Genomic DNA, 26,097 nt, shown 5'->3' on the forward strand with positions numbered 1-26,097 from the left:
ATATAATCAAATTAGCATTTTGCAAATATGACTCAGGTTCAGTCACTTAAAAATCCCATTGGAGGAGAGGGGGAATTCAAGATATTTTACTTTGTATCAATTCTTTGACTCCATTCAGATTTTTCAGGTTCTCTACAGAGACTGACATTGGAAACTAAATGTCTGCACTGATGTTTTTACTTTAAAAGTCCTCCACCTTAGTTCTGCTCAGGAGCTCCCGTCTGCTCTCTGTCTATGCTTAAGGGACCACAGTTTCTCCTCGTAGTTCCACTGGGCACCTCCATTGTAATTCTACACTCTCCTGAACTTGGATGAATTTTTCTGAAGGTTTCTGTTGAGGTTTCTATGTGATGGCCCTAATGCCCTGCCAGAGCAAGTGATCTTCTGCCATGTCAATGCTGTACACACTACTCTCTGAGCCTGTGCAATGAAATGTGTTTGTGCCCATTTCTGGCAAGCATTTGCTGCTGCACTGACAGCAATGAATTCTTTCTAAAAAGCCATCTTCCTTTCCTGACATTTTCCTATCTAGGTCACAAGCACAGTGCCCATGATAATGTATTTTAACAGCAGTTAAATTATCCTGTTGAGGCTTGGGTGTTTTTTTTTTTTTTGTTGTGGGTTTGCTTTTTTTGGTTGTTGTTTGTTTGTTTTGTTGTTGTTTTTTTGTTTGTTTGTTGTTGTTGATTTGGTTCGTTGGTTTTTGTTTGTTTAGGTTTTTTTCATATAAAGAATGGAAAGGTAAAATCAAAGATCAGCCCTCTAAAATTACAGGTTAGCATTATTTTTCCGGGTTCTTCTGTTATTTCTACCTCAAAAAAAAAAAAAAAAAAAAAAAAAATCAAATTAAGATTTGAAGGAAAGCTTAAGGATTTAAGAAACTTTAAGAAACTGTACAATACAACAGCAATCACACATATGTTCCCTGTTTGCTGCCAGTATTTTTACCAAAGGAATAGCTGTTTGCTTAAGACTTCACTTTTATTTTAACATAAATTATCATCTCAGAATTCTAGCTGTAGATGGAAAGATTATACTAGATGGAAAGTAAATTTACGTTACATCATCAGACAAGTCCTTTTCTAACATAATAGACATTATTGCCTTGTTTGGTATGTCAACATTCTTCTGGAAGAAAAAGATGGATGTAAATTAGAACTCAGCCCGGCAATTCTAATGCACAGCAGTTACAGTCAATTACTTTATAAAACCAACTTGTGTATTCTTCAGGTATTTTCTTCTTTTATTTTGGAACTAAAGCCAGAGGCTCTAGAAGGCAGAACCAGGCTGTAAGGCAGAATACTCTGCTGCTACTTGCTGAAAAAAAATGGGAGTATCTGTGGTTTTGGCATATTCTTCCAGCATAATTAAAGCAGAACAAAATCCTTGCTTATGAGTATCATATTGAATTACTCAGAACTCCTTAATATTCTTTTTCTAGAATGGATAGTAAGTCACTTTGTGATTTAGCGTTACCACAAGCATGAAGTGACATGTGCAAGACCAGTCAAAATTATTCACCTCTTTATAGAGTGAAAGGAAAAATACTCCAAAATACACAACTACTGCTTTCTTGTCAGAAGCAGCACTGTGTCTCTGTTCAAGGCAGCTCTCAGCTCCTGATGCATTTCTACAATTGTTTGGGAGCAGGACTTGCTCACTAAGGAGCTGGGGGAGGCTTTAGCAAGTCAGAGCTGCCAACTCCCAAGGAGTCCCAACTCACTGCTTCTCAAAGTGGCCCTGGACTGCTGCTTAACAGCACCTGGTCACCAGCATCCTGCCTCCAAGAGCATCTTGTTTCAGTCTATCTATTTTCATCAGTCTTTACTCACTTATTGTGGCATCTGTTTATTTAAAGGCATAAGGGCCACTTTTTGAGGTCTCTGGTCCTAACACAAAGCTGTAGATAACTTTCAAGTGGCTCTTGTAGCTGCTGGTGCATCTTACTTGCAGTTGGCAAGACACTGGCTGAGCTAGTTCAATGTAGCAAGCCAGTCTCTAGAGAATATTGAGTTGCCTGTGGTGTGAATACAGTGCACTGAAAAGATGCGTCAGAGGGAGCTGCAAAAATATACTGAATTATTTTGAAGCTTAAGTGTGCTTGCCAAACTTGCATACTGCCAATGTGCAGCATGAATGCAAACTGGATTGAGCTAGAATCAAGGTATGGTTGTAGCTGGCTTTGTAAACTTGAACTTTGGCAGGTAACCAAATACACTGTTGGCATATTCAGATATATCCAGGATAGATCAGTAAGGCTGAAGCTAACTTTGTGTCAGGAACAGAAACTTGAGAAGAATCCTGTAACTGCACTGCAAAAGGAAGATTTACCTGACAACAGCTTCACTGAAGTTATAAAGAACAACTTCCTGCGCATCCTGACATCCTCTCTGGATATATGAAAGGAAAAATAAAAAAAAACTCCTAAACCATTGAACATTTTTAAGAGAATGGCATTATTCTGAATCATTAGGAGGAATCCTCAACACATGTCCCAACTTTTTATCAAGTTGTAAAAGTGTAGCTAGAAGCCTGACTCCTAATAGAGGGGAAAAACAGAGAGTAGGCAGCGAAAGCTTCCTGGGCTTTAGTACTTGTCAGTCATCTTTAGTATACCACTGTGCTATTAAGGACAGAATTTATCTCTTTTTAGTTTGTGTAGCTTTATAATGGATGCCTTCCTCATCAACGTATTAATCAACAGCTTCCTCAAATGGATTCTGCTGATATGATTAGTAACAGCTTATTCTTCGATACTTCATAAGCATGTGTCAGCAGTTTACTTAACACTAGATAGGAAACTGATTTTGAACACTAAGTAACTCCTGATAAGTCACAGAAACATGTACCATTTGGGTTTTGGTGAGCTTATGCTGTTTCTCACCCTTATGGTCCACATCACTGTGCTGAATAATGAAGGCAAAATGGATTAAGAAAACAACAGCAAAAGACAGTTTTATTTTCAACAAGCATGCAGCCTCCACTCATAACATGTAGAAACATTTGCAGGTGACGAAGTGAGGAGGCTTTTTCACTGTTTAAGAGACAGGATGCCACCTCTCTGGAGTGAGCTGATCCCACCAGAAGTTTCAGAGGGGGCAGGCAGAGATGGCCAATGCTATCTGCCTTGTTTCTTTCCCCCAGTGGAGCCAGCCCTGGCCGCCAGCTGCAGGGCGGGCAGCTGGTACAGCCAGCCAAGCTGCTGCAGCGTCCAGCTGCCCAGCTCCTTGTCCGAGCTACCAGCCCAACAGGCAGGGTGCCCGCACCCCCATGTGCCCTGGGCAGCCCTGACTCGCAGCTGCTTGGGAAATGCAACTTCACAGACCTCTCTGTAATTCATGGATTCGTTTCCAGCTGCCAGTGAGTTACACAGCACAACATCTCAAAAGGCCACTTCCTCGCAGCTTCTTTCCCAATTGGGCTTACCAGTGGAAAGGGATGTTCATCACAGATCCATAACAAGCAAACTGAAGTCCTGTGATGGTCTCCAGCTGGTACCCTAGCTGCTTTCCCTTGATGCTTGATCGCCAACCTTCCTCAAAGAAGAAGTAGTAATTGTTAGCAATGCATAACAATGGACAATTGCCATCTGTTTCACAAGTACTATGTTCTAGGTCTTCTCTTAGTATATATACCCTAACTGCTGCTTAAGAACTTCTTGACACTGGTGATTTTCTGTTTTGAAAGCTGGAAAGAACACATCACGTGTTCCTTTTAGGAGGTAACAGCTTCACAGTTACACACACACACACGTATCTATCATATATATGTATACATACACATACCTACATGTATATATACATACTTACGTATGTATGGCCAAACGTCATTGGAAAATGCACTGTAACCTAAGAAGCCCAGACACTTGATCTGGCTAGCAGTGAACACAAACCTTGACCCTAAATCCACAACCAAGCAAACCAGTCATGTGACTGAATATGCCATGGGGTCACTCCTAAATGGAAAAAAAAAAAAAAAAAAACCAAAACCCAAACCAACTAACAAACAAAAAAGAAGCTAAAAAGGCACTGGACAGCATGCCTTAAGCCAGAGGGATACATGACAGATCCTTTGAGAAATGTCAGAGGCATCAAAAAAATGGAAAGGTCACTGGTAGCTCCCTGCTGCCGGGATGCAGAGAGACATGGCATGTTTGCAGCTTCTAACTGGCCCATCATCACAATCATTATATCTAAACTGAGGGGAGCAGGGAATAATTTACCCTGATGGAAGGAGATCTCACTCAGAATGGAAGCAGGTTTTCTGGTGGCAGAGATGCCTTGTGAAAACTAGGTCACCAACTGTCCTGGGTTTGCATGAGTGGAGGGTTTTTTTGGTAGCAGGGGAGGGGGCTATCGGGGCGGCCCCCTGTGAGAAGCTTCTCAAATCTCCCCCAGATCCAAGTCAGTTCCACCTCTGTTTGGAAACTGAGCCCATCAGCTGCACCTCTGCGATAACATATTTAAGAAGGGACGTGGTGACGGGCAGTGGGACTTGTGAGAAGCAGTTGCTGCAGCTGCGTGAACACCAAGGTCAGTGGAGGAACGGAGGAAGAAAGGAGGGGGGAGGTGTGCCGGAGCAGAGACCCCCTTGTATCCTGTGGTGAGACGGCAGGGCGGGCCCCCCCTGCCATCCATGGAGATCTACGGTGGAGCAGACACTGATTTATGGCCTGTTTTTCACCTGGTTGATCAAGGTGCTGTGCCTGAAGAAGGCCGGGGTCTTGTGGGAAAAGGTAGACCCCACTGTTGTAGTTCAGTGCTGGGAGGATTGCAGCATGCGGGGGTGTCCCATGCCGGAGCAGCTTGGGAAGGGCTGCAGCCGTGGGATGGAATCCAGTTGGAGAAAGTTTGTGGAGGACTGTCTCCTGTGAGAGGGGGCCCACGATGGAGCAGGGGGAAGAAGTTCCAGAAGCTTCCCCCACCAAAGATGGAAGAAGTGGCAGCACTGACTGCACCCCCCATTCCCTGCCCCTGCAACACTGGGGGAGGAGGTAGAGATATCGGGAGCAGAGCTGAGCCCGGGAAGAAGGGAGGGGTGGGGGGAAGGTGTTCTCAAGATGTGGCAATGCTTCTCACTGTCCTACTCTGTTATGTGTTGTTAGTGTCTGTAATAAATGTATGTTCTTTTTTTTCTTCCCCTATCAAGTCTGCCTTTTGCCCATGACCACAAAGGATGATTTTCCCCTCCTGGTCCTATCTCAAACGCCAAGCCTGGCTCTTCTGTCCCTTCTCACTGCTGGAAGAGAAGGGGAAGAGAGTGGCTGTGTGGTGTTTGGCCACTGACCAGGCTCAAACCACAACACTAATTCTTCACTTGTCATAGTGGTATGCACAAAGCACTGGGGAAAATATCTGACCAAGGCACATACAGTCAGATGTAGTCAGTAAGGTAAAATTTAATGACTGTCACTATATAGATCCTACCATCACATAACTTTATTTTTCTTTGCCAAGAAAGCCAATTTCTCACTTAAAGGTCAGACATGCTTTTAGCTCCTTAGCAAATTCTTCTCTCCCTCAGCAGTGCATTATGTATTATAACATTAATTTCCATACAACATTACTGCTGTAAGCCCTAGGTTTTACTCATTTGTTTTCTACCACCCGGAGATTTGACAACTCGTCAGTTTAATGCACTGGCATCCAGGCTGCAAAGAGTATCTCTACTCCATTTTCTAGGAGAGCCCACTCTTCTCTGGCTTTGAGCTTTGCATAATCTTATACTTCAGACCTAATTACTTCTAACGTTTTATATTTTTACCCATATGCACAAAGCCAGAGCTGCAGTTGTATCAGTTCATTCAATTCTAAATGCCTTGTTCAGGATTTATTCTTGTTCTAAGTATAGATCGCTTTCTGTGTCACATTTCAACCAGGGACAAAGCCTGATTTAATGTCATGGTTGTCTCTTTATCCTCAGCTTAATCTTAACAAATTAGGAGGTTTCCCCTTTCTCTTCTTGTTATTTTATTTTAAAACAGTCTGATTAAAAAGCTCTCTCACATTATATTGTACTGAAAGCTGTGCTATATGGTAACTTGATATTGCAGGCATCTCATAAGTTTCTATGGGGTGCAATGAAGGTACAATGGGGTGAACAACTTGTCAGACCTTTAGAGCAGTACAGACCATTTAAGAACAAAAATATACCTTTCAGATTACCGATTTGAATTTTTCCCCACATACCTAAAACAAATTATTCTGAAATTCAGTAGTTAATCTTAAAAAACAGCCTTAAAATAAATAAATAAACAAACAGTACTTTTGGCTTGTGACTATGTAGATTACCCACATGCCAATTTACTAATACTTGGTTCAGCTCACTTCTCACTGAGGCAGCATTTATGTCACTGCTTATTAAAAAGAAGGACTAATGCAAATTTTAAGATTGAAGGCCCTGTGCTTGTTTTACCCTAACAGCTACTTTATACAGCATAGTCTTTCTCTTAGCAATTTACCACTAAGTGCTAGCCACACATAGAACATTATTCACTTACAACTTCTATATCTGTAACTCCAGATTGTCCTATATCCCAAGCACTTTCAAAAGGTTTCTATGCTCGCAGTTCAAAAAATAAAAGAACAGATGCTGCTGTGAAAAAGAGTATTCAGACTTGGAACTAAAGCAAGCATCTTCCACAACGTAATCATCCTTTGTAATCTTCACTATGGACCATCCTTATCACTTCCCTTTCTGAGGAAACACTAAGTTATTTAGAAGGGAGAGACTGAAACAGCTGAACACAGACTACTGCTTCAATATACACATTTATATGTGTGTTTTCAATATTTACTTGTGCCTAGAGAGAAGATTTAAAGGCTGAACATTTACTTCATATACCACACACCCACAGGTATTAAAAAAAGAGAAGTCCACCAAATTTGAACCAAATAAGTCTAATACCCAATAGGTTTGTGCTGTGTGTGGTAGAACAACTGTGAGCTGTTATAAAACTCTCTGCCTTCTACCTTACCTCCAACAAGACCAATCTTACCACATGCAACAAGAATCCCCACAGTTGAACACACTTAACAGTTACAAGAGTTTCAATTTACTGCAGCAGCTGCAGCAAATTGATTTCCGAGCTGAAAGTGGCCTTTTGGAGAATTTCCAAGAAGAGCACAATTGGTAGAGAGGAAACCCCAGAGGGAAACAAGCCCTCTTTGGGAAGGCTGGCTGATATGCAGGGTTGTCTGTGAGGCTAAATATGTGGGTAGAAACAATAACACACCCCAACTCAGGATTTGCATGTGCTTCTGAAAATACAGCATGACATACTGCTATGAATTAACTATTCCCCTCTCTCAACATAGTCTAGAAACTGCCTGCCAGCTTGTTTCAGTAATGCACTGAAAATATAAGTGTGTACATGAATTTTGTTACTGGGGGTTCTCTTAATAGAATGTAATATTTCAGAGGAGAGAGTGTCCAACGTTTATTTTCCACAACCAGATGACTTACATTAGGTCTGGGGAGGGAAAAAAAAAAAAAACAAACTTAAGAATAGGTAATTCATAACTGAGTATTCTGACTTTTGGATTCAGTGTGTTGTGATCAGCATTATAGAAGTATCAGGATCATTGCAAAGTGTGTCCAGCAGCAGAGATTCACGAAGTCAGCCTCCACAACAAGAAAATCCTGACAAGTCCCTCTGTCAGGAAGAGGGCTCTGCCTGTCAGGATGCACCACCACCACTGACTAGTCTGGCTGCTCCCAGAAGTCCACCGAAAAGCGGCTGAAAAGGGTAGCAGTCAGTGTCACACCGTCTGAGGGATCTGGTCAAAAGCTCTGTACCTAAACCACATGTGCTCTCAGACTCCACCTCACTTCAGATCTGAACCACTTCTGTACTCCACCAGAAATCTGCCTGGACTGCATTTGTGTTTGGGAATTATCCACCTAGGGGCAGTCCTGTGACGACTGCATATGGATAGCTGCAACCCTCAGCAATTGCTGTTTGCAGTTGGACGTGTTCAGAGAAGCTGAGCACCTGCAAACCCAGGCAGCTGGCCATTTTCAAGGTTTAGCTTAGTAAGCTTATCGTTTGAGCCTAGCTCAATGGTCATGTACCTGTCAGAAACGCAAATCCCAGCCCTAGGGAACTTAAAGGAAAGACTGGAAAAGGAAAGAAGAAGGAGGAAAGGAGGGGATGGAGAGGGAGAGGGAGAGGGAGAGGGAGAGGGAGAGGGAGAGGGAGAGGGAGAGGGAGAGGGAGAGGGAGAGGGAGAGGGAGAGGGAGAGGGAGAGGGAGAGGGAGAGGGAGAGGGAGAGGGAGAGGGAGAGGGAGAGGGAGAAGAAAAAGCCTCCCAAACCCTGGATCTTGCAAGCTAAATCTTTTGTAGAATTAGATTCATTGACTTACCGATAAGCATTTCATTAAGACATTTCTTTTTCTCTAAGCCATTTTTCTGTTCTCCTTCCAGCCAAAGGACTAGAAATGGGCACTGGCCTGTCAAACTTGACTTAGAATTCTGGGTTTGCAGTGCTGCCAGGCTGCAGAGAAACAAGCTGAACCTTGGCACATGTCATATTCTTACCCATGAATCCAGGTACCCTGAGTCTGCATGTAGCAGTGGCTTGAGTCTGAACCGATGTCATGGGAGACAGAGTTGCAAGTGAGAAAGCCTTTCAATATAAACAGGAGTTCACAGACGCAAGAGTCTCTCCTGTATTTATTAATGCATTCCTACGCAATGAAAATAATCAGGTTACGTCTGTACAGGTAAGGTCACAGCAGAACTGTGAATCCATACTCTGGCTCTGTATGTATCCTTCTTTGTCCATATGGTAAAGCTTTCTAGGAAATCAAAAAAAAAACCCAAACATGTAGTGCAAAAAGCACTTTTTATAAAGGAAACTGCATAGGAAGAAAGTGCTGTTCTTAAACCAAAAATTGTAATACACCTAAAATACTGGGTGCTAAAAACTTTAAAAATTTAATTTCTGCAACAAAAAGAGATGGTACATCTTATGTTACATCTGTTGTTCGCATAACTGCTGCTCTAGCTTTTTAAATCTAGAAGCATCTTCCAGTCAGTAAAATCACATGAGAAAATAGTTGAGAGCCACATCGCATTTGTTGTGCTGGAAGGCTGTCTGATGCTTAGTTCATGAGACTAGTATCCCCATGAATTTGTACTTCAGTAAATTACTCCATTTACGAGAGCATAACTATGAAGAGCTAGGTCCTTAGAGCGGATTCTGTAGTCTGATCTGTGTCAAAGCATCTCCGAGCTAACCACTGGGACACTCTCCTTGGTGATAGGGGTATCTGTGTGGGGGCCTTCTGCATCTTTCAGTGATTGACAGATAGCAGAGATATTTAGTATCCACACAGGTTCTGCTGTTAACGTTTTTTTATTGTTCAAATAAATATTAATTCAGCACTCACACACCAGAACATCATAACTGAAGGAGTAACTTCTGCCCCACCCAGAGAAATTTAGAATACATAGTATCGCACAACTCATACCCTCCTTTTTCAAATCCTGATGTGACCGCGGCAACTTTACCCATGGAAAACTCAAAAATGTCTCCTTCCCTCTCCTTTTCCTCTTTTAGACCTTGTTAATGAGTGCACTGGCAGAAGAAAACAGAATGAAGCTGGACGCTGTGAAAACATGTGCCCTGATAAAGCAGCAAGCCCTGCAAGATCCTCTCCACAGGCCAGCCCTGTACTTCACTTGAGTGGTAGCTGTAAAATTCCTAAATAGTGCCTGTTTGAGCACCAGAGCTAAGTGGGAGCTCATGTTCAGCAACTTCACAGTCTAAAAGCAAGTAACATGAAAACTCAGTTGCGTATTTATGAACACTTCTGGAAAGGTAGGAATGTAGCACGAGGAAGAGAAAGGTTGGGAGTTTCCTCATCAGAATTTTCCAAGATGCTCTAGTGATTTGGCAAAGCAGTTGTACTAAAAGCCAATAAAAAGTAAAGTTCAATCACTTAGGTAATTTTGAAAGCTAGTGCCAATTTGCTAGAAAGAAGGAAGTTAATTTTTCTAAAATCATTTGTGAAATACAGTAACTGCCAGCACAATTATAAATTGGCAGAATCTGTGTGAACGAGTGCTGTTATTCGCTTCCAGGTTGCACCTGTACAGTTTTTAAGAGCTAAATCCCACTACATCTCACTGCAAATGCCAGTTTTCCCACTCAAAGGTAGTACTCTACTGCAAACAGCCTTGTTCTATGAGAAGGTACTGGTAAAATATTGATGTATCAATGTGGTGTTGTTTGTTGCTTTTTACTGGCTATTTAGTAGGAGACTTTGCTGCCATTTGAGCTGATTACCACTGGAATTGAAAATTTAATCCCATGCCAAGATATGTTTCTGTTTTAATCCAAACCTGACTTTCTTTAAGCACCTCCTTATGTTCTACTGAAGTCAAACAAACTGTAGCCTAAGCATTTGCTCTCAGGCCAGGAAGAGACCAATGAATGTAGATCTCAGAGATTACCTACCACAGGAGGAAATGCCCTATGTCCTGTTTTAACGTCATTACTCAGTAGTTTTATTCCTCCGGTTTTAAAAGCACTTTTGGGATACACTGAGCATACTCTTCTCCAAACTCCAATACTGATCCTATGTTACGTGATGACTTTTCTTCTTCAGTCCCTGTCACTAATTAAAAAAAAAATAAAAAAAAATAAAAAAAATATTACATGTTAGGAGAGGTAACACAAAGCAATTTTATCAACCAAAAACTAGAATTGTTCTCGTACAACACACAGAACCTAATATGGCATCAAGTGGTTAAAGAAGGTGTGTCTCCTGAACAGTTTTTAGACTAAGCACATAGTACAAAGGTTCCCGAGGCCCCGCCACTCCCGCTTGAAGAGAGGTCTTTGTCTCTCAATCTGTCGCGGTTTTTGCTTGTTGTTTTGATTTTTTATTTTATTTTATTTATTTTTCCCCTCAGAGCACGCGACTGCTGCTTGTTTTCCCAGACCCCAGAAGGCAGCTCACGTTCCGGCAGGCGACGGGCGGTGCCCCCGCCAGTGCTCTGCCCGCTGCGCGTCGGCGGCGAGTCCCTTCCTTCCCTGGGGGGCCAGGTCCCTTCCTTCCCTGGGGGGCCAGGTCCCTTCCTTCCCTGGGGGGCCGGGTCTCCCCTTCCCTCAGGGGCCAGGCAGTCACGGGCCTTTCCCGCCCCCTCCCAGCGGCGCGGGGCCTCCCCGCGCGCCCGCCGCGCTCTGCCACGAGGTGTCAGCAAAGGAACGCGCAACGCAACGGCGCGAGCGGAAAATACCAAAATCAGTCCCGCCGACGCCAAAACAAACCAACCAACCAACCAAACCAACCAAACTAAAACAAAGCAAAAAAAAAAAAAAAAACAAAAAACCAAACCCAAAAAAAAACCCCCCCCCCCAAAAAAAAACCCCACAACAAAAGACCAAAACAACAAAAAACTCCAAATAAACAAACAAACAAATAAAAAAACCCAAACAAAACAAAACAAAACAAAACAAAACAAAACAAAACAAAACAAAACAAAACAAAACAAAACAAAAAAAAGCAAAGCAGGGAGAGGTTGGGGGAAAAAAAACACCGAAAAGAGAAATTTCTCCAAGCCGTCAGCTCGGTGCCTGGGAGGCGGTTGCTCCTTCCCGACTGCCCGCTAGATGACAGCAGCGCAACCAGGCTGAAGCGGCCGGTAACGGGCTGGTGGGGAAAACGGCTTTGTCCCTGCTGCTAAACCCTCGGAGAGCAATGCAGTTAAGAAACGCGCGTTTCTGGCTGTTTTCCTGGATATTACAGAGCCCTTTGCTTTTAGGCTTCCCGCCTGCAGGCTTCAATAATTTGCAAAAATACGTTTCTGCATTGTATGCAATACACTTAAAGCAAATGTATTTGGGCTGGAAAAAAAAAACAAACAAACAAACAGACAAAAACAAAAACAGTTAAGCATTGTTGTTTTAATGTGAATACTTACTTCATAATGTCAGCTGTTAGTCTTGTAAAATGCTCCCCAGTTCTTGATTTCATAACCTGAATGGAGCCGATCTTTCAGACAAGAACACCCGTCTACATTGAAACTGCAGCAAGCCAGGAGACTGAGTTGCCCTGTATGTTTACAGCAGTATTCAAATTTGTGATAGGGACACTTACTTTATGCCACTGCATTAAAATGCTACACTTTTGCTGTTGGCTGGTCACCAGATTAAAGCTGCAATAAGGTCTTTTAGCTTGGGTTTCGAAACAGCTGCAGTACAAACTAGACTAGGGTCCAAGTAGTGAGGGCACGAATGAGATTCAGTGAGAGACCAGGTGAGGAAGTAAGGAATTAAATGCACTTCTCTCACTGTCACGCTGTACTTGAATCCGTCCTGACCTATGTTAAAGCACTGCAAAGCTGCCGTAAGTAGGGCACATGCTAGAATTCAGAGGGGGGAACACACACTTTGTACCTTGGTCCGATTCCTGACCTATGTCTTCTTTTCTGTGAAGAGGGGTGCATCTGCTATAACCCCAAATTTCCAGCTTTCATGCATCTGTGAGATTCTCTTGTGTGAGCGAGGGAGATCCCTGTCTCAATAGTATCCATAGACCCTTCCCTAATACAGAGGTATAGAGGGTTTGCAGCACTCAGAGTATTTTTCAGAAAGCAAGGAAATAATTTCAGTTCTTCTCTTGTTGTTCACTCACTTCTTATTTTGTCATTTTAGCTCATGTTCTCATTGTCCTGAATTATTCTGAGGTGCAAGATTTTAATTGCCCGACTGCTCTTAACATTTAATTTTGGTCCTTTTATTTACAAAGGTCATATCTCACAGCATGGATGTATAAATCTTTTTAAGGTGTATTCTAATTCCAGTTTATACTCTAGTACTTCACCAATTTTGCTCCAGTTTTTGATGTGTCAGATTAAAAAAAAGGTTGGCACTCCATCTTTTGGGGTCACAGGGATGCTACGTGTTCAGAGAACATGACACAGGGATGAAGAATCCCTGTCTCAGGTCTCAGGGAATTCTTTTGATAGAAGCTCAGTGATCTATTTTTTGGTTTTCTACTCTGAAAAAGTATAAGAAAACATTTATGCATTGAGGCTAGATAGCTTTATACTAAGTGCTTCATCATTTCAGCAATGCATTCAGTCACTAAGTAATGCGTAAATTTTTGTTTTAGAATGCTTTGGGATATCTTGAATGCTGCTTTATCGTACTTTCCTATATTCTAATAGTAGCTATCATAAAAAGATGAACATAATGGTAGGTGTTTATTAGAATGGTCAGCTGGTTGTCTGCACAAACTATATGTGCGGTACCACACATACTGACCCAAATCACTAGTCCAAAGAAGACAGCATTAAGAAAAGTAACTTATTTATAGTTTTCTTTTTTGATTATACCCATAAGGAGACATTCTGCTATTCTCAGAGTATTTGTCTCTTTAGGATCAATTCCTTGTGCTGCACAGGAACATTGTAAAATAGTGATGTCAAACAAATTGTATTTGTGACAAAGAAATGGAATTCAAATAAAACAAGGGAGGGGAATTGCTTAATACAAATATTTATTGAAAAAAATCCCATCAACATAATTTGGCTGTTCTAAGTAAGTAAAACACTGAGCATGACTATGGTAATCAGGATGCAAACAGCTAGTACCATGAGCAGGATGATTCGGCAACATTTGGAATGCTTTTTTTCTCTTTCTTTCTTTTTTAACAAGGTATCATACCCAGGAGTATAAATATCCCCCATCCAGAACTGTAGATCATTAGGATTTTCCTAAAAGAAAAATCAGAAAATGAACTCAGTTCCTCTTTCTTGCACATAAAGTCATTAGAACATAGCCAGAAGTATTTTGGCTATCATCAGATAACGATTAATGAATTTAAGGCATCACAACACAAATGCAAGAAACTTTCACTTGAACATAGGTTGTGCTACTTGCCAGATGCTGCAGATGTTTCACTGGGGAAAATTAAAACCATACTTTTCAGCCAGGATCCAAATGTAGGACACCAGCCATTGAGATGTGAGTAAAAAACCCAGAAGAAACCATGTTGTCTTCTCAAGGAGTGCTGTTGATTTATAAACACAAATCTGAATCCCTTTCCAAAAAAGGGAACAGCAGAAAAAAAATCATAAAAGTGACCCTAAAAGTGATTTGTGCCAACCCATAGGCAGGCAGGATCCTGCATAGTGTGGATGAGGCTGAGAAACTGTATAGTATTTGATAACAGAATGATGTTATGAACAGTTATTAAAGCTGATATATAGTGTTTAAGTGCCTTGTTTATAGTTCTTCCCTATATAAATGGGGAAGCTGAGTTGCAGGGTGTTGTGGTTTAAGACTTTCTCTAGTCACAGAAGTCATGTTCTGCAGAACTGAAGTTCCTGGAGTCTAACTGGATACGTAAACTTCTTGTCCTGATCAGACTCATGTTAGCATCATGTCTGTACTAGAAGATATGTCCATATTTTCTTCTGGAACCCCACCAAAAGAACCAAGCAGGCTGCACAGTGGTTCATGCACACACTACACAGCTCATAGCAATTCACTTTGCTCAAACACAGTGCAAAGTTACCTTTATGTGGCTGGTCAAGTTAGAGTGCAGCGACTGTCTGTCATAGTCTTGCACGGTCCAGGAAGGGGTCTTTTTCTTCTCCTCCCAGTCATCATCCACCTGGATATCACTATACAAAGGGTTGCTTTTGATTGTGGATTTCAGGGTGATGGGTGTAATGTGTTTCCCGAGGGCTTTGTCTATCATTTCTTGACTGACCTCATTCAAATCCAAGCCTGGCAGCTCAGTGTCATTTCTCTTTTCTCTCTGTAAAGCACAAGTTAGATAAGAAGTTGGCTTTCATCTTCATTTACCTGCGATGCAGGTCCCCTTCCAGAATCACCATTTGTAATACAGCAGAATAATTTTTAAAATTACACATGAAACAATTTTTCTCATTCTGGCAAACACCTACAGTGCAGTGAGGGAGTCTCTGGGCAGATTTCTTCCTTCTGGGGAAAGCACGTGGATACAATCTGAACATTAAACTCTTTTGCAAATGTGAACTGACTTGTAATGCCTGCTGAAAGATAGACTCTGCTTTAGCAAACCAGTGCTATGGAGCACTGTGGTAGAAGGTGCAGTTCTGATGAAAGTCACGGGTGTGTGATGCAGTGGAGCTATAAGGACAAAGCAGAATGAAGCACAGTGGTAGTGGTGTGTAAGTGACTGCCTCGACTGTCGCTGCACCTCTGACAGCAGGGGTGTGATTCACAGTTCTGTTCACGCTGCTGAATGCTAGACCTGTGTCAAGATGTCAGAGGCCCTTCATTCAACTGAGGGAGAGTCCTCAATTTGGGCACTGTCAGAACTCAAATGTAATTAAATATCTGAGCAGTCTCCCAGAGACAACAGTGATTTAATAGGACCTTTTGGAACAGAGGGGTGCCAAGGGAGGAGGATGAACAACCCTAGTGCGATCACATTTTTGGAGAAGTCACAAGTGACTGCTTAACAGTGACTCTTGTCTCTTCAGGAGCCAGTAAGATGGTAGTTACCATAATTTTTGTGTGGAGGAATGCAGTCAGACTCTCCTGCTCAAGCTGTTAAACATTTTGGTTCACCACAACCTTCTGTCACTGACACTTTGAATTCAATGATCTGCAGTTTCAGCGGTGCATCAGCTTTCTGAGAGACCTGCTTCTGACAGAGCCCTTGCCTCATGCTAACACCTCTCCTATGTCTCAGGACTGCTTCTGCAGAACCATCACAGTACAAATTCAGCTTTCCCCATTAGCAAACACCACTTCCCCATTTATCACCTTTGTCCTAAGAAACTTCATGCTGAGACAACGGGAGCCTTGGCCTGACCCAGTGGCCCTGTAGCAGGCGTGCTGGGAGGGGAGCATGCTCCAGCCCTCTGGTAGCCTCAGAAATCACAAAGGTGTGGGCAGCACCTGCTGCCAGGCTCCCATAAAGTGAGTGACATCATGAACAGCCGATGAAGAGGCTGGGACCTGAGAAACTTCCTTCCATGAAAGGATATCTTTCCCGGGATATTTTGCTTATATTGATACCTCCATCTGTTAAGGTGCCACAGGCTGAATGGGCTCACTGCTGCTGGGGGCACATCCTGCTTCTCCTTCCACCTTTCTGGTGGAAGGCCAGGGGATCCCACCTCCTCCTGCACACTGGCTCTGGGAGCTGCTCGGATCTTACTTCGGCCAGTGCAGGTCCATAAGCTGATAGCCAACTGTTTCCTTCCTTTGCCTGAGTAATTTTCTGCTCTCTTTGTGGGCTGGTGAATCTACTTTCAGCAGAAGCCAGCTGCTACGTGTCATCATCTACTTTATGCCTCAGTGCTTGTGCATACGCATAGACATGTGTGAGTTCATCTGGGGTAGGCAGGTGTAGGAGGAAACGGGAGGACTGGTTTCCTCCAAAAAGGAAAGGTGGAGAAAGGAAAACAACAGCCTTTGTCTACGAAACCCTAGGAGGAAGCATCGTGCTGTCATTCTTAACACTAAATTGCCCACAAATGACTAAGCATGTTTCCCGTCAATAATTACCATTAGTAGGTGGGTGGATTCTCAGTGCCCTCCCAGTCCCTCTATTAGTTCATAATTTCCATATGTCATTCCTCAGCCTTGACATAGCCCCTGGCAATGTTACTCTTTGCATTGCAGTTACAGCTGGCACTGAAGTCCTCTGGGTTGTACTGGCCACATTTCAGCTTAGCTGGTGTTTTTAACTGGTGTTTCTTTCTGATTTTATTTTATATTTTATTATGTTATTTTATTTTTTTTTTTTTTTTATTTCTTAAAATTTTCATTGACCTTAATGATGTTTCCCTCAGGCTTGCTAGATAGCTGGAGAACATTTTGTTGAAGAACACAGATTGTCTCACCAGGGGATGCTCAATCTCCCTAGGCTAAAATGTTGTGAAAAGAATGCAACTTGACAGTAATTTCTAAAGCTGTTTTAAATAAAGTACTCCCAAACTTGGAATAGATGGCATGATGGAAAATTTGTTTATAAAGGGAGTGCTTTATGGCAAAACTTTTTGCCCCTTCCATCTGGAGTACGTTCCTTTTCAGAGGCATGAGAACAGGGGAATGTGGTAGCACTGATCAGAGGTAGAGGGGGAACAGGATGGGAGTGGCAAAAGGTTTTATTGTGAAAACTGGACTGGAATTTGGAATAGAAGATAGCTTGCAGAAGTTTTAGAGAACAGACCTTGAAGTGCCAAGCTAATCAGGAGAATACACTTGATTGCAGGTGAACTCTTAGTTGTGAAACTTCTGCAGTAGATATATCCTAGAGATTGGTTAGGGAAGAGGAAGGACAGAAGCCTGAAGCATGTACAAAAAAAAAAAAAAAAAAAATGAAGAGGTTTAGGTCCAAGAAATCATACAGAGAGACATGAAGAAGATTGCATGAAACATACGCATTTATTAAAGCAGAGAAAAAGAAGGAGGTTAGATAACAAAAATATGCCTCCTAGTATTAATTCTAGCAAAAACTTTTTTTTTTCTTTTAAGATTCAAAACAGTTTTCACAGACTTCTGTATTTTGATTCTGATTCGTGAAACAAATGTTCAAAGAAAGAGGGAAGTATCATAAACTTATGTATCCATATGTTACATATGTATCATATACACTGTGTCTAAGAAGCCTGTGTGAATGAGGGTGGAAGAGTTCGAATCAGAGGCAATTTATGTTACTATTCACTGAATGGAAGGAGGGAACAGCAAATACTCAAAGCAGCAATAATTATGAAGAACTCTGAGAAACTGTAGATGAAATGCGTTGACAAAATACTCATTTAACAAGATGAAAAATGCTCAACTATGCAAACACATAACCGTGTTTGGTCTACACATAGCTCATGAGCAAGAAAGCTGTTATGGTTTATAACTTGTGTTTCACTGAGAACAGTTTGACCCTCTTTGACAGACCTAGAGAGCTGGCATGCACAAAAAGCGGATACTGTAAAAAGCCTGAAGATGTATAGAGAGACAATGTTAGTTCCACCCCTGGGTCAGAATGTGCTTACTCCACAGGTCTTTCTTGCTGATTATTTCATAATGCACATTATGCATATAGGTACATTGCAATATATAATTAGAAATTATAATTTAATCTATATTGCTAGGAAACATTTTTATCTCATTTTTATCTTGACTTCATCCTTTTGTTCCTGTTGTTGCTAGCACTGAAACAACCTGAGAGTCTAGCAGTTCTTTCCTTGGTCTGTGATATAAGATATCAAGCTAATCACCCACCAAAAACAGGACATCAACAGTTAAGGCTAAGCCTTGGTCTCAAGCCCATCTACCTACAAGAAGAGATCAAAGAGACACCTAGAAAATTAAGGAAATTTACTTCCCGGAAGTCAAATTTTTCTTTACGCCTCCCCAAAGGGAGTTAGTTCCTCTTGTTCCATGGCCAGCCATGGTCTTCAGCTGCTGCCGGGGGAGATGCTCAGTGAAAATGACAAGTGCTGTTGATGGGCAGCTATGCCTAAAAGTTTTAACTTTTAGGGAGTCTTCAGGAAATGTAGGGCCACCAGATACTGCAGGATTTGTAGCAACCTCCTCAGTCCTAAGGAAAGTGGGTAGCAGGGTGATTATTACATTTGCATGTAATTTGTTTAAGACTACAAGCTTCTGTTATGCAAAAAGCCTTGTAATGCACCCTGAAAGACTCTCCCAGCAGTTGGAAGGGCATTTTCCTCACGTTGATACCTGTTTCTAAGACAGACAAAAGGTCTGACAGACAAAACTTCTAGGTAGTAATCCAAGAATCCCTGATAGTTGTAACAACTATATAGGTATTGTTAGACATTTGGTCAAAAAAGCCCCCTCATTTATCAGGGTAAGTAATTATTAGCTCTTTAGAATTTCCTGAACAAATCTGATCTCATAGGAGTTGCTGTGGAAAAGCAATCAGGAAGACAAGGAGCAACCAAGGGTAGGTAAGCAGATCTGCAAGACAGTAGGACAGACAGCTCACATCAAGGATCTCTGAGAATGCAAATTTTCTTATCAAAGGAACTGCAGTGGATCAGAATTGCTTGTCAGAGCCATAAGGCAGCATCAGATACTACAAAGCAACCTGGGAAGCCACCTGACATGGATATAGAGGAGATCAGTAGATGGTTATAAGCACTTAAGGTGAAGCAACTGTAATATTTAAAGAAAAGTAGTCATGCATATGGACTATTTTAATTGTGCAGCATTGAGAATACTTCTGTCCTCGTAATGAATTGTTTACTTAAAGAAAGCTGATTTATCTGTTATTGATAATGGAGTTTTTCAGGGTTCTGAGTGCATTATATAAAATCTTATGTATGGTGTCAGACCAAAGCTCCTACCAATCTTGCAGCTGGCTCTGATTGTGGCCAGTTTCAGATGTCTAGGAAAGAATAAGGGAAAGAGTGGAACTTTGTAACACAGGTATGAGCCAGGGGACAGACAAGTGACTGTAAGCCAACACCTAACTTATAGGTGAAAAAAACCTCTTGTGCTGCTGCACTGAGAAGCAAGCAAAGGCAGGACACAGACGTTAGCTCATATGAGAGACCAGGAGGGAGTGCAGTTAGCATGATAACTGTAGTAACTGCAGGCTAAAATTTTTCCAGAGTTGTGAATTTCTAAGCAAGAGCAGCATGAAAAGAAGTAGCACAGTATTTGAAGATCTGCTGCCTTCCAGAAGCAGGGAAAAAATGGAAATACGAGCAGGAAAGAGAAGTCCAAGAATTGCAGAAAATGATTAAGTAGACTGTAGGGGAGACACGCACCCTGGCTATCAGAAGCAGATATAAGGGGTTACTCATGTGGTGTATGCTGAACATTAAAACATACTGTGGCGCAGAGAGTCCAGAGGGACTGGAAATTTTCAGGGGAATCAGAAAGCAGTCAGTAGCTTGTCATTTGCAGGAGAAACAGTCTGTGCTTTTGATGCTGCTTTTCACAAGGAAGGGCCAAGATTCCTGGACTGCTTTATAGCTTGTTTTCTTCAAAGTACACAATGAAAATATACGCTAAGCAGAAAAGCTGTTCAGTTTGTCTGATACAGAAGAGGAAAGTAAAGACAAAGAGCAGCGTTTGGTCAGCAGTAGGAATTGTCATTATGTCAAGCTTTTATAATAGAAATAATATTAAAAACTTATAGGTGAAGAAAACACATAAGCGGTTAAGTGCACTTGAATTTAACTGATCTCATAATAAAGGTCTGGAAGAGACCACAAACATGCCACTGAGAAGTCACTTCACATGGGGATCCCTGAGTAGCAATAGTTTCTTAAAAGAAAATGAATTTCTGAAGAGGGAATTTAGGCTACTCTCAAGGTTTAATGACTTTGGGAGTCTGTAGGTCACGCACATATGTTCTGAAATTAATTCTCCTCACTTGCCCCCCCGCACCATTTCCGTTTCTGAATTAACTAACCCTTAACCCCATTAGCTCTCTCATCTTAAAGCAAAACATGTTATTCCTGCGCCATTAGTTCTCCACTGTGCCATCGTGTTTATTCTAATGTCTGGAACTCATCAGTTCTTTTCCCTTTATTTGATTGTCAGCAAAAGTGGAAAAAAGGAGGAGCGCTCATAAGGGAGAGAGAATAAGGCACAATGAATTTTATCTGGACAGCTTGAATTCACTAATAACTACACTTAAAAGTATAGGTTATGCCCTAGGTTTAACATTTATAAAACATACTGCATTGCAAACTGCATTTCTGGAGACATGGTGAACACAGACATTTCCTTTGAAATGGCCATCCTGGGGCTGGGAACAGAGTTCCAGGAAAACCTTCTCACTTGTGGCGAAGGGCAGAGCACAAGTCGAAAAAGCACAGGGCTCCCCACACATTTTTAATCCTCCCGCAGCTCTGCAACCCTGGCTCAGTGACAGTGCGTCCTGTTTAACAACAATAGGGAGAAGGATCCCTGCTGCGGAGGAGGCTCTGTGTGTGGCTGCCTCCCTCCTGCACAAAAGAGGGGCTTAGGTGGGGTGGGGAGCAAGGCCAGCATTGCACCATACCCCATTGTTTGGGATCCCGCAGGCTCCTTCCCTTGGTTAGGGCTCTTTGCATGGGAGACAACGGGCGACTGCGTGTCCGCCCCCCCTCCCAGCTCTCCTTGGGGAATCGCCAGCAAAGATTATACAATATGAGCTGAGGCAGCTGGAGGCATTGGGGTAGGCAGAAGGAAGGGTCTCCAGGGTGAGGAATAGGCTAGGAAAGGTAAGGGGGTGTCATGGAAGCGTCTGTCAGGATGGGGAGGACTTTTGTGTGTGGATGAGGACTGGAATGGACTCTGGGAGGGAGCAAATGGGTACGGGGAGCTGATGGGTAGAAAAGTCTGAGAGGGGAAAAGTGCAACTGGAAGTAGCTGTGGGAGACTTTAAGGATCTTTCTCTTCCCCTCCCCTCCCACAGGTTGATGTTTTTACAGCTCCCACTCCTCATTCCCTTGAGGAATTGGCCCCTCACCCTAAGGATCCTCAGGATGCAGACCCTTCTCCACCTCCTGCCCCCAACCACTTATGTGCTTCTCCATCCCTTGACAAGAACCAGACCTTGGAGCTTTTGCTGATGCTAGGGGTGGGGAAAGGCGGGGGGCTCCCCGGGAAGCAGGAAAGGCACGTTGGGGAGCAGCAAGTGGGGCCCAGAGGGGTGTGAGCTGATGCAGCTGTACTGCTGCTGGTCCAGACACGAACCTCTCCTCTGCCAGCTCCAGGGCCTCTACTAGGCAGCGCACATTTACATTTTTACCAAGAAACTGCTGGTACCTCTGTATAATAACCTGGATTAATACAGTCAGTGTGTTTCATGCTTTCAACAGCTGTCTGTCAGGATAACAGGAAGGTCAAGGTAGAATGAGAAAAACAAGCCAAAATAAAGAGGAAGTTACAGTGAACTATGTAGATGTATATAAGCTTGGAAGACAGTAGTAAGAAACTCTAGTGCTCTCTAATGTGCCTTTTCATCGAGCTTGAGGGATATGACCTGGCTTTCAGATTTACATCTGGGATTTTTTCTTATTTCTTCAGAGAGTGCGTTCCATTGACCCATTTAGTACAATTAATTGGTATTTGACATTAGTAGACTTTCTGGGAAATGCTATGAAAATATTACAGTGCACACTAGAAAGCCTAACTTAATGAAATAAATTCAGCAGAATGCCCTGAAGAGAGTACCTCTTCTCTTGGAGCCTGATCCTCACTGAAATCAATGGGAAAACTTGCAGGCATATGCAGATTCAGATATTCAGGAAGCTGAATCCACAGCTGAAGTCTCAAACTCATGTCATTTGTCTCCTGGTCCCAAAAATGAGGAAGAAAACTAGGGAAAAATGTCAGCCTCTTTTAGACCTTACCTGTAAATAGACCCTGTTGTGCCACCGCTGCACTCCAGGTAAAGCTGCTTCTGGGAATTTTGCCAGGCTGGCTTGTAGAAAGGCAGAGTTTTTCACTAAGGACTTCACCTCCAGTTGCAGGAATTTATCGGGATGGTTGTTGTTTGGCAAAACGGAGAAGTCCATGTTTCTATCCTGTAGAGTAATAATGAAAACAGCCCCAGCTTCTGCTTCCTGGCTGTGCATGCTCCTTCTATTATTAATGACGTGAAGAAGGATACGACAGTTTCCTGAAACTGTATCTGACCCCTGTTTGGTGTCAGGCTCACTTATATCATCTACCAATGATAAAAGATTGTTTAGAAGTGGCAGAGCAGACAGGACATGTTTCTGTAAGTGACTAGCTTAAGTTTTCAAGTTCAAGGTCTATTTTGATAGATACATATGTGCTCATTAAAGCTAACAGAGTAGCAGTGAGTAGATGCATGAGACACTTAAATGCATACCAGCACTTCCTCAAGCGACCTGCCAAAAACGTCAGGCTTACAATACTTCAAAGTAAGCTTTTTTCCCAGAAAATTAGAAGCAGCTCCCAGTGCAAAGCAAGTCCTCCTTTTCTGTGGCAGTGCTAAGAGGCTCCATTGTGCTGTGTGGGTCAGTACCATTTGCCACGACAGCTATGACATGCACTCCTTTAGGTTCAGGGATATCTTTCACGGTAAATTCTTCTTGACCCTGGGAAATATTAGCTTGTTTCAAGTAATTGATAACAGAAGTTTTCATGGAATTGATTCTGCTCCTGTTCAAGTGAATGGAAAAAACTACTGACTTGAATGGCATAGTGCCAGTCCCTTCATTTTTATTATTTTGTTTTGAGATTTTATATTTTCATCATAATTTTATTTACATCATAATTTTTTACTTACAACCAGCAAAAGTAGTCTCCTGATTTTTATTCTAACATTTCTTTTCTAGCCTTTCTGTTTTTCTAATATATGTTTCATTTTTGATGACACTGCCACAGATAATAGGTTTTTGAAAGTTCATTGTTTGAAATCCAGGAAAACCTGTTTTGGATCAAATTAGTGCTGATAATTAGGGCATCACAAAAATTTTAGCCTTATACTTAGACCAGAGAATCAGACTAATCTATTTTCCTTACAGAAGATTGCTGAAATTTTAAAATAAAATCAGTTAACTTTTTTCTTTTTTTAAAATGTTACTAATGTGAGATCCTATTGTAATAAATTAATACTTGGATACACTTGCAAGTTAAAACATTTATCTACTTAGAAGACTCATGATATTTCCTTGCATGCATTATTGATGATTATTTTACAGCATGTCTGTTAAAAATTATTAATGTCACCTCTCAAGTAGATAGAGTTTTTGTGAGCAGCCACAAAAGAGACAGTGGTGACTGTGTGTCTGAGAGGACATGCATGCTTCTGGGGAACCTGCTGCTACATTTAGAACTGTTTCTCCCCAGTGTAATGAACCCTTGAAACACTAACACACCTTTACAGTGTACCCTAAGGGATTACCATGAAGATGCTGTTTTAGACTTACCATGAAATGTAGTCCCCCTTTATCCCTGTGCAGAACTAAGACAGTAATAATTTGTGTTCTAAAATAGCTGGCTGTATAAAACCATGCCTTCAATCTTAAACATATATACCCCTTCCAGCACCTCTCTGAACACGGGATTCTTCCGTGCTACTGTAGCATATGATGTAGTGTGCATCTGTGTGCATTTACTCACCGACACTACCATTTCATTAGACAAGACATAAGAACATAAAAAACATCTCACTCAGTCAAACCCTCCAAGTGCAGGATCTACCCCTGTGTTTGAAAAAGGCAAGAAGAGATGCTGTTTAGTGAGACTGTGTAGACCTGGATACTTTGCAGTTTGTTTTCCTTTTACTCCCTCAGAAGCCACACATTTTTTTTTGTGCGAAAGTGTCTCTTCCCAGGTCTTTTATTATGTATTTATAGAGTTGTTGTCCATCAATTTGTCTATCTGCTTGTCAAATCTTCTGATACTACCTCCTCTAGAAGCAAGCTTCAGAACTTTAGGACCATCTGTCTAAAGTGCTTAATTTTAACTAATTTCAATACTTGTTTCATCAAGGATGCCCTCTTTGTTGTATTGCAGGATTTTAAGAACAAAAGCTCCATGTGCAGCTTACCCATCACCTTTAGAATGTTTTAAACCTTAACCATGCTCATCTCAGGTTCCTCCTCTCCAATCTTAAGTATCAGCTTTTTCAGTCTCATCTCATAAGCCACCCGGTCTATTCCCTTGCTCATTTATTCGCCTTTTTTCATGTGTTATGTATAATTTCACTACATTGTTCATGAGAACACAGCAACCATAAATGAATGCAATGTTCAAGCTGTGGGTACACCACAGTTCCAAAAATGGGATAAATTATGCTCTCTCTTCTGACAACATTTGTCAGGTTTTGGCTTTTTGTCTTGCCACTCTTGTAGAGCCAATAACTTCAGACTACAGTAACCAATGACACTATGATTTTTCTCCACCTGTATGGGTGCCAGTTTCAAGTTCAGTATCTTGTAGGAATAGTTTAGGCTATTTTCCATAGCTACTACCTTACATTTGCCCACATCAAAGTTTATTGGTGTCTTGCCTAATCACTCAGTTTCGTGAGTTTCTTTCCAAGTGAGGCAACAGTTGGTTAACCAAAAGAGTTTAATGTCACCTTCAGATCTGGAGATCTGTTTTTACTCTCTTCTTCATGCCACTGATGAAAAAAACCAAAATCCAGCATCACTCATTGGGGAACCATACTGCTGACGCCTCCCCATCCTGAAAGATGACCATTTTGCTTCCAATCTTTTAACCAGCTTCCAGGCCGTAAGGATTGCTCCTGTAGTCCTGTGTGAATGTAGTTTCTTCAATATCCTGTAATGTGTAACCTTGTTAGAGACTTCGGTGTCCACCAGATCCTCTTTGCTCAAGACACAACTGTATCCATGCTGGCTTTCTCCCACCAGCCCATGCTTATCCAGGTGCTCAGGGATCTTATTCTTTTTTATTGGCTATTACAGCACCAGAAAAGGAACTCAAAACTCCCTAGGCTGTAGTAAGGATCTCTTAAAGTTCCCCTTTTTTACAGGTAGAAATTACACTGGAATCTGCCAGTCCTCTGGCAGAGCGGCTGTTTGAAACAACAGCTCACGCATCACAGCAAGCAGTTCTGTAATCTCCCAATTGAGTTCTTCTAGGAATCTCACGTGACTGCCACCCTAGATACCTGTTTGCATTTAACTTATCTGTTTGGTCTTACATTCTCATGTATTTCTTTCAACTTGATCCAGCTTCTTTGACATATCTGCTATAAGGAACGTGCAGGTATGAGAACTCTTGCAACATTTCAACTGTAAAGGCTGATGCAAATAATTCACTGAACTTCCCTTTCATAGCTCCCTCAGTACAGTGTTTCCCTTTCACGCTTGTGTTATCAGATGGTCCCACTGACTCCCTAGCTGGCTTCCTGCTTTTGACGTATTTCAAGTCTCTTCTACAATTAGTTTGAGCATCTTTTCAACAGAGCTCTTAAAATTCTTTCTGAGCACTCTCAATTTTCTGCTTACAGTTGACCTGTTAGCCTTCAGTGCCTACTCATGCAGGTTTTCTCATGCAGGCAAGCTTTCAATTTTCAATATTTTTTTAGAATTAGCAAATGGCTGTTTCTCTGTCAATGAAGGTGACAATGAAAACTGAATGAAAAAACACTAAACAACCCAAAACCTAAAC

General features: G+C 41.8%; 1 protein-coding gene across 1 annotated transcript; it reads right to left on the minus strand.

Annotated features, from left to right (window-relative positions):
* Window positions 1–13,550: 13,550 nt before the first annotated feature.
* MINAR2 (membrane integral NOTCH2 associated receptor 2) lies at window positions 13,551–22,499 on the minus strand. Its single transcript, XM_009966568.2, has 3 exons — window positions 22,335–22,499; window positions 14,534–14,779; window positions 13,551–13,730 (listed from the first exon to the last, which is right to left on the minus strand). Exons 1-3 carry the CDS (start codon window positions 22,497–22,499, stop codon window positions 13,551–13,553), a joined length of 591 nt encoding a protein of 196 aa, XP_009964870.2.
* Between the last annotated feature and the right edge of the window lie 3,598 nt (window positions 22,500–26,097).

This window comes from Tyto alba, unplaced genomic scaffold (genome assembly GCF_018691265.1).
Source record: "Tyto alba isolate M040663 unplaced genomic scaffold, T.alba_DEE_v4.0 Super-Scaffold_13, whole genome shotgun sequence".
Classification (NCBI taxonomy): Eukaryota; Metazoa; Chordata; class Aves; order Strigiformes; family Tytonidae; genus Tyto; species Tyto alba.